The sequence below is a fragment of the Theobroma cacao genome, chromosome 9 (assembly GCF_000208745.1).
Source record: "Theobroma cacao cultivar B97-61/B2 chromosome 9, Criollo_cocoa_genome_V2, whole genome shotgun sequence".
Classification (NCBI taxonomy): Eukaryota; Viridiplantae; Streptophyta; class Magnoliopsida; order Malvales; family Malvaceae; genus Theobroma; species Theobroma cacao.
In genome coordinates this window covers 35,504,280-35,513,659 of record NC_030858.1, presented here as the reverse complement: position 1 = coordinate 35,513,659, position 9,380 = coordinate 35,504,280, and the positions used below count along the sequence as shown (strand labels likewise).

General features: G+C 34.7%; 2 protein-coding genes across 3 annotated transcripts; one reads left to right on the top strand and one right to left on the bottom strand.

Annotated features, from left to right (window-relative positions):
- On the top strand, positions 693-5,510 carry LOC18590521 (cell division control protein 6 homolog B). 2 transcript variants are annotated; one of them, XM_007016078.2, is made up of 17 exons: positions 693-1,012; positions 1,248-1,302; positions 1,395-1,615; positions 1,713-1,787; positions 1,862-1,971; positions 2,057-2,163; positions 2,316-2,375; positions 2,834-2,907; positions 2,991-3,041; positions 3,136-3,185; positions 3,588-3,723; positions 3,852-3,941; positions 4,074-4,136; positions 4,228-4,323; positions 4,471-4,560; positions 4,646-4,756; positions 5,245-5,510. In XM_007016078.2, exons 1-16 carry the CDS (start codon positions 788-790, stop codon positions 4,676-4,678), a joined length of 1,536 nt encoding a protein of 511 aa, XP_007016140.2. In that variant the 5' UTR covers positions 693-787; the 3' UTR covers positions 4,679-4,756; positions 5,245-5,510. The 2 variants fall into 2 exon arrangements, with proteins under 2 accessions (XP_007016140.2, XP_007016139.2); XM_007016077.2 differs by having other exon boundaries at positions 1,710-1,787.
- On the bottom strand, positions 5,640-8,324 carry LOC18590520 (60S acidic ribosomal protein P0-2). The gene is made up of 5 exons (XM_007016076.2): positions 8,000-8,324; positions 7,798-7,866; positions 7,149-7,247; positions 6,689-7,081; positions 5,640-6,593 (listed from the first exon to the last, which is right to left on the bottom strand). Exons 1-5 carry the CDS (start codon positions 8,255-8,257, stop codon positions 6,447-6,449), a joined length of 966 nt encoding a protein of 321 aa, XP_007016138.2. The 5' UTR covers positions 8,258-8,324; the 3' UTR covers positions 5,640-6,446.

Genomic DNA, 9,380 nt, shown 5'->3' with positions numbered 1-9,380 from the left:
AACTTGAATTAACTTCCGATTATGGTTTTAAATTTAAATTTTACCTAATTGATGGATAGGAATGTGGCAGGTTGGTTCCCATTGGTAATTAAGTCTAACATGCTGATTTTTATCAATTAAAGCTTTAATACTAACATTTTTTTTCTTGAAAAAAAGAGATTTTTAGAAAATTACTGCAACTAAAAAAAAAAAGAAGAGAAAGAGATGAATCGGAACATGATTTTCCTTGTGATTCTGGCACCGGCCAATAGACAACCGACGAATCTAAATTTTAGTTTTGTCATGTGTCTATTTTAATTAAGTAAATCACATGTCACATAAAAAGGAAAATAAATTAAATAAACCAATATAGTACACGAGTCTCTTCAGAGTTAATGCTTAAAAATATCAACTAAATAAAAGCTCAGCTAATTTTTATTTTGATGGTATCATTTTCTGTTGGGCCAGTGTTTGCTTGTAGGGTGAACGAGAGTGTCCTTAATTGAGTAAATAAGTTTAGCCTACTAAGATCTCCGTTTCAGACCCATAGGACATTATTGGGCTAAGCCCATTTTACAAACAGAGTAATTAACCGGGGGGGCGGCAAAAATAACCGAATAGAAGGCGGGAGACGAAAATGCTACGGTTACATTTTCCCGCGAAAAGCATTTCCCCGCTCTTCATTTTCATTCTTTGTTTTAATTATGTTTTTCTTTTATATACCTCCAATATTTCTCGCCCTCTCATCAATCGAAACTCCTAAATTTTGTTCCCAATTTCTCCAACCGATCGAAGATTTAATCCAACAATGCCTGCAATTGCTGATCGAAACTCGTCTTCCTTCAAGGAGATCGTAGCCGCCATCAAGTCTGACAAGAGCGGCGACATCGCTGGATCCAACGGCTGTTGTATTCCTCAGAAACGGAGGTTAAGATCCGATGCAGCCGCGGCGAGAGAGAGTCCGGTGTCGACGCCTATGAAACTTAAATCGCCTTGCCGTCGCTTGAATTCGAGCCCAAACAGCCCTGCAAACGTGAGCTGTTACGATACAAGTTTTACTGCTTTGTTTATTTTTTGGTAGCTATTGTTTAAATCACTTTTAACATTTGTTATTATTTTTGGGATCATTGAGTAAAATGTAAGTAATAGGAAATTTAATTATTTTTTATCAATTAACTCTTTCTATTGTTTGATGAAATACATGTTATACAAAAGAATGGATAATATTTAATTGGTTGTTAATATTGCTTAATTTTATTTATTTACAGGGTATTAAGGAAGATTTTAGTGAAAAACCAGTGAAGAAGAATTGGAATCCGAGAGGTAATTCTATGATTCTTTCTCTCTCTCTGCTTTTTAATTTTAACTTTTAAGCAATCACTGCTAATATTGAGTTGGTTTTGTCTATTTTTAAGATGTTGAGCATATGAGGGCCGTGAAGGAGGCACTGCATGTTTCAACAGCTCCATCAACTATTGTGTGCAGAGAAGATGAACAGAAAAGGGTTTTAGAGTTTTGCAAGGCATGTATAGAACAAGAGAAAGCTGGGAGTTTGTATGCATGTGGATGTCCTGGGACAGGGAAATCATTATCAATGGATAAAGTAAAACAGCAAGTTATTGATTGGGCAACAAAGGTTGGTTCATTGCTTATTATCCCTTCACCTCTTAGAATGTAATTGAAATGGGTTATCATTTTCAATTATTTACTTTCTTTTGTCTTTTTTGTAGCAGGAAGATTTGCAGCCACTTGAAGTATTAGCACTGAATTGTACTTCTTTAGCAAACACATCTGAGATTTTTAGTAAGGTATTGTTATTCAGACTTTATCAAGATTGAACCTTTGAATTCTGCACAGATTTACCTGATAATCACCTTGACAGATTCTTGGCAAGCACCAACCAAGGAAGAAAACTATGGGCTCGACATCACCTTTACAACATCTACAGAAACTGTATTCTAATAACCAGGCACGAGCTGGCTCAAAGATGATGTAAGAAATTTTCCCTCACTAGCTTGAATCATCTTTATTTTCCTCTTCCATTTTTCCTTGATAAAAAAATTATGAATTTTTGCAGGTTGATTATTGCTGATGAGTTGGATTATTTGATTACGAAGGACAGGGCAGTGCTTCATGATCTTTTCATGCTTACAACTTTTCCATTCTCCAGATGTATATTGATAGGTATATTCATTGCAACTATGTCATTATAAATCTGCTCATTTCTATGTAATTGTCTTGATTGCCAGTGTTTTTTTCCCTCCTTATTTGTCTTGATTCATGCTGTTATTCGCTCATGGATTTTATTCTTGTTCTGTTTTTTTTTTTTTTTGCAGGAATTGCAAATTCTATTGACCTAGCTGATCGGTTTCTTCCAAGACTTCAGTCATTGAATTGTGAGCTCCTCACTTGCGTTACAGTGGTCAAAAATGACATTAAGCTTGGTATTATTAAATTATCTTGTGGTAGCAGTTCTTGTTTCTTTGAGATTCTTGAAGCTTGCCTTATAACTTTATCTTTTCCTGATTATTGTTCAACTATAAAATGGTGGATGGTCATCCAGTATCTTTCTGGTTTGCCACCTAAGGAACAGAGTTAAAAATAAAAGCATTTTGAAGTAGTGCAGTATTTAGCATCCATCATACATGAACCTGGGGGTTATGGATTTTCTCCTTATTACTTACTAGTTTATTATTTTCTGAATTTTTCTGTTTATTGTTTTTCTCTGCTGATATTAACTCCAAGCAATGCTTTAGTTCCTTTCTGTAGTAGTGGCTAGTTGCAATGATGCAATATGGATGGTTGGTTGTTTTGGAGGTAATACTAATTAGTTATGCTACCACGTCTCTGTTAGGCAAGCCTATGGTTGTAACCTTCCGTGCCTACTCTAAAGATCAAATCTTGTCAATACTTCAAGAGAGGCTCCTGGTAATTTTTACATTCCACTTTTTCTTTGTAGACATACTTCTAATATGATCTTATTGAGTTTTAATGACTTTACACTCTCATAGGTACTTCCATATATTGTCTTCCAGCAGCAAGCTTTAGAACTTTGTGCCAGAGTGAGTTATATGATCTGACCTCTTCTATTGAAAGCCTTTTCCCATCTTCAATTGATTTACTATCAATAGATACTGACAGCTTGAAATTTAACAGAAAGTTGCAGCTGCATCTGGAGATATGCGGAAGGCTCTTTGTGTATGTAGGTCAGTGTTTCGTTGCTGTTGCTGCAAACTTAACCATGGTCTCTTGTATTCAATTGTTCAGTCTTTGACCAATTAGGTCTTAGAAGTGACATTATAACTTATATTAGTTAAAATTGACAACAGATGCAGCAATTTAATGTTGTTTCAAAAGGGATTGTCCTGCACGTTTGATTATAATAAATATACTTTAAATTCTATTTGTTTTCAAGGCATTTTATTTTCATTGCTTTAAGCTAAGCTATATTAGATATATTATCTTCAAATTCCTAATTTATTCTTTTTTTTTCTCTCTCTTACAAATCAACATTGTAGATAGTTTGCTTCCTAATGAATAAGATCTTCCCTGCTTTGACTCGAGTAGTCACTTTAAATTATTGGCTAACATTCTTCAGTTTGTTCCAGGAGTGCAATGGAAATTCTAGAAGCAGAATTAAGAGAATCTGCAAGCAACCTGAGTTTGGCATCTGTAGAGGAGGAGTTCATTAGTCAGCAGACAGCTCCGGCTCTTGAAATCTTCCAATCAGAAGAAAATAATACCGTAAGTGGTCATCAATAGGTTAATGTTAACCTCTTTCAAACTTGAGCTTGTTATGTTAGTTTACACATCATGCTTACCTATGACAGCCTCTACAGTTGCTTACACATTGTTTTAATGATATATTTCAGGTCAGGATTGATCATATGGCTCTTGCATTGTCAAAGACATTCAGATCACATATAGTTGACACTATACAGTCTCTTCCTCAGCATCAACAAGTAAGTTTGATCATTAATATTAATTTCACTTCTACAGTAATAACCTATTAATAATAAAATAGACTGATAATTAATATCAAAGTCAAGCCTCTGCTTCTTCATCTTCTCTCATGCTGTTATGTTTGACTGCAGATTATACTTTGCTCTGCAGTGAAGTTTTTCCGTGGTGGAAAGAAGGATTCAACTGTCGGGGAGGTGTGTTTTCCTCAATGCTTGACATTAATTGAAACGTTTGACAGTATTATTAGTTGCCTAATTGATGTATAAGGTTGTTATATTGGTGCAGCTAAATAAATCTTATATTGACATCTGCAAATCAGCAATGATACCACCAGTTGGAATTTTGGAATTCTCAAGCATGTGCCGAGTGCTAAATGACCAAGTAAGTAGAGTGTACCTATTCTTGACTTTTGAGTTCAGTTCTCTTAACCTAGCTTTAGGTGACGGCTTTAACTGTTTCTTGGAAAGGCATTAACTATCTAACCTGACCAAATATGGAAACTGGTATTTGACTTGATTCAATGCACAGGGGCTCTTCAAACTAGGCCAATCTCGTGATGATAAATCGAAGAGAGTAACACTAAAGGTTGATGAAGCCGATATCTCCTTTGCACTGCAGGTAGAAATTCGTCATTTGAGAATGACAGATAGCATTTTGTCTTCTTGAGCTTTGTTTCTCACTGTCAACCATTTACCTGGAACAGGGAGTTCGATTCTTTCGGAATTGTCTCCAGTAATTCGGCATTAAGGAGTTACGTAAGGACTCAGATTTGGTGGCTGTCTAAATTGTTCAATGTGCCTGCTCCTAACTTCAGGTTTGAAGCCACTGTTTCTACAATTATTTCTAAATATGCTACTTGTTATGCATGCGATTGTTCTTCCAAATCAAATTTTGTCAGATGGTGTTGATCAGATGTTCAATTGTTATTATGACGTTGCTATAGGTTTGCATTTCATTTATTAAATGCCATTGTCGTAGTTCTTAGTTAAGACAATGCATGCACATGCATGCACGCACGTCAAAGCATAATAGATTAAACTACAACCATATATAGCTTTCTGCCAGGACCAAGACAGGACGGGACCGACTGATACGAAAAAATATTATCAAGTGTCAAGTCCACTGTTCTTGTGTTATAAACTGGACAATCAAGGTTGCATTTAGTCAAATCTATTTTAAAGTTGATCTCTGTGTCTACTTATGAAACTTGTCGCCTTTCACCAGCAGGCAAGGCAAGTGTTATAGTTGGGTGAGGTTGTACTTTCATTGGCTTATTTATTGAACATTAATTTATTTCAACAGGCATGCCATTATAAGCTTGATCCTGAAGCTGCAGTCATGTTTATTCTACTTGGGTATTGCAACGACTAAACCCATTGCAACTTTGAGGGGGAATACCATCCGCCACAGCTTTCTTTCAGGAATGCAAGAGAACATGCAATTATTGACAATTTTATACAAATTGTAAATTTCAAAAATAGGGGTTCTTTTTTTTTTGCCATAAACTTTTGAAAATATATATTCTTGCGTAATTTTTTTTCTTGATGGGATTCTTGTGTTATCTTGGTTCTTTTATTACATTACTTCTTTTTATAAATATTTTTAATAAAGATTTTTTAAATCTTTGCACAATAAAAGTCCTTGTACAATGAATTTGATATAAGATAGATTTTTGGTTTACAAGTAAAGATATTTTTTTTCACTCAATAAATATTTTTTAAATAAAAAATATAATTTCTTGACTTCAAAATTTACTTAATTTTTTATGTAGGATATTATCAGAAATATGAGGAGTAAATCTTTACTAATGTAGGTGGGGAGAATATTGGGTGGGCTTGCCTACTGCACCCTTGTCTATTTGTGTGTATATGCACGTGACATTCGTGCTGTATTGGGGATTAGAACCTTGCTTTACCGAATGTAATTTCATATGAAACGTAGACGGTGGCACACGGAGCATCCCATGCATGTATACACGCTTAGAGCAAAATCAAGTGCTCAACTTATCAGCATTTGATTCGGATATACCTCAACTCCTAACACTCCACCTTCATCAAAAACTCAACCCTCAAGATGACATGGCTTAAACTATGAACCCATATGCAAGAATGTTTCTCTGTTTTAGTTTGTCCGTGCCTGTGGGATTTCCTGGAGAGGAGAAAAAGAGATTAAAAGGAAGAGAATATACTGCTAGAGTGGAAAGGAAAACAAGGAATAAAATGGCTTCTCCTGAACAAGTGCTGGCAGGACATCGAAATGTTTGTCTTTTATCCTCTTTCATTCTTGGCAAGTAGTACCTCCCCATGGGAGGATTTCAAAAGCTATAGTACATCAACAAACTGAAAGCTATAGTGTACTAAAAGTTTCAAAAGCTGAATTGTGGAACAAGGGAAACAATATCATCCAACATAGTATCATCATGTGAATAAAAAATTCCTGCACTGATCCAAGATCTAGTTCTTTAACTGCGAAGTAATTTAAATCAACCTACTAATATTTATTACTTAGTCAAAAAGACCAGCAACCAGGTCCTCTTCTTCCGACTCCTCTACGAGTTCTTTGGGCTCCTCGCGCTCCTCTACCTTCTCTTGATTGGCAGCACCGGAAGCTGGAGCAGCTGCAGCAACAGCAACTGCAAACTTGCTCGGATCCTACAAGTTTACTCGTCAAAACCCGTTAGTAATTGGTCAAGGCTACAAAACTAATTAAGACATAAGACAAATTAAAGAAAGCATGATAATTCAACCTTCAGGTATTCTTTGACTTTCTCAGCCTGAGGGAAAGAATAGTCTGAAGCCACAGCAACAGCAAGAGCATTCTTGTAGGCATTCACAAACATATGAGGTGCAGCAGCGAGAGTTGGGTATGAAATAGCCAGTGAAAGGGAAGCAGCCATGGACACCCCATTAGCAAACTTCTCGACAAGATCATCTTCAGTTAGGTCAAGCACCTCGGGGCTGAAGACTGATCCACTGTCATAAACAGACAGGACAACGAGACCATAGGAAAATGGTCTTATCCCAAGCTTAGACAGAAGGGCAGCCTCAGATGAGCCAACCTTGTCACCCTTCTTAATCAGCTCCACAGGGGTGATAATTTCCACTGTACCTTTGTTGATCTTGGTCGGAATGTTAAGCACCTGATCAGAGGTTCAAATGTGAGATTTAAGAGCTTGTGAAAGCAAAACTTTAAGTATGATTATGAACCTGAAAGAAGGAAGTTTGAGAAGGATCAAGGCCAGTGTTTCCAGGGGGCACAACGACATCAATCGGAGCAATAAGACCCACACGCGCTGGAGCCCCAACCTGTTCATGTCAAGCCATACGATTAAAATATTGCATTTCACATGTATCCTACACCTCAAAGCTTGACATAAGTATACCACATCCAAATATAACCAAATCTTGGAAAAAATTTACAAGAGACCAAAGTCGGAAGCATACCAAGTCCAAGTCCAAGCAATATAAACAAAAGGCGAAGATATATTGTAGATAAGCATAAAATTGTCAGAAATATTTGACATAAAATCAGATACATGTCCAAAGAACAGATTTAATCATCAAAGGGTGGCCAATTTCGTAAGCGAACTAGAACTTTGGTGGTAAATATCTGCAAAACTAGTAAAAGATAATTTCTTGAATTGCAACAAAAAGAAAAAGGTCATCTTTTTATTTGTACAAACTAGGCAGCAAACAAATGGAAATCAATAAAATGGGTAATTTACAACGGAGATAGTTCAACTAATCATGTGGTTAAACAATTTTCACAAGTGAATATAAGGAAAATATAATACACAAACTCTACCATTAACATATATTTATTCAAAAAGTAACCTTAGTATCAATATATTTGTACCTTGTATTTAGCAACTTCTTCACGAACTTCCTTCAGATCACCCTTGGTAAAAATCAACCCCACATTCCCCTGGTAAACAAGCAAAACACTTTCTCAACAAAATGGACAAAAAAACACCCCAGCAGATAAAAAGTTTATAAAAAAAAGAAATATATATATATATTTACGTGTGTGTATGTATATGTATAAAATGATCCAATACCACAAGCAAAGGAATGAGGTTTCTGATGGCTTCATTGTTAGTGTTTTCAGCATGAAGCCTGATGGACCTCTTCATCATAGTATTCTTTCCCATAAGGACGACGGACTCACCCCTCAAACCTTTCCTGATGTTCTGCATCTGGGTGGAGCCGACATTGTCAGCAGCCACGATCAAGACCTGAGAGTACTCATCGAGGAGACGACACAGTTTCTGGTCGTACTTCTCTTTCTTCTCCCTCTTGGACGTATTCACAACCATGTTTGCTTGGCTTCTGCGAAATCCCCCTTCACAAAGCGGTTAAAATGGAAACCCTAAAAGGGTGGAGCCGCTGCGGTGGAATGGAGTGGAGTTGCATTGCATGATTATGTGTTTATACTTTGAAAGGTGGATTTTTTGGGCTCATCCTTTGATGTTCGGTATTGGGCCCACACAAGCAAGTAAGTAATAGGATGTTTTCTTCGATCTTCTTCGTTAAATTAATTAATTACTTGCTTTGCACTGTTTTTTGTGGTCCCATTATTTTTAATTTATTCACATGCAAAACGTTTCCGTTTTTTCTCCATGCCACGGCTCCTTTTTGGTCCAAGAAAAAAAAATAAATTGAACCTTTTTAATTCATAAAATGATCTTTGGGCATAACTTTTCATTAAATTTTATACTTTTAGTATGTTATATTATTTAAATAACATGTCTTAATAATAATAATAATAAAAATAATAATGATAATAATGTAAATATATTGATGTGATAGTCCGATAAATATGAAAATATATTTTAAAAAATTTGAATTATTTAAAATAATTTAAATAAATATTTATTTTTTTATTATATTCAATCAAGTTTTTATATTTTTATTTTTGAACCAAACAAATCTTTATAACTAACGATTAATTAACTATCATTAATTAAGATGACAAGTGTTATTTTATATTCACATAACATTGAGGTGATGTTGATGTGGAAAATAAAAATATCATATAATAATATCATCACGTTATGTTACATCTACTATGACATGTTAATATCACATAATATAAAATAATAAGTGATATTTAGATTAACAACAATGTAAAGACTTATTTGACTTATAATAAAAGCATATAGGATTTGATTGAATATAATACAAAAATAAAAATTTATTTGAATTTTTTTAAATAGTTCATAAAGTTTTTAAACATTATACCCAAATAGTGAAGAATTATTTGATTGATAACATATGATATGGGTGTTAAAAAAGTTGGTTACTTGAGAGATTATTAAAAGCACAAAATAAAAAAAGACATGATTGAGAAGAAAATAATCTTAATAAATTTTTATGTAAATAGGGAACTATATTTCTTTTTAATACACTTATCAAAACTATTAGCACAACTTTTTTTGT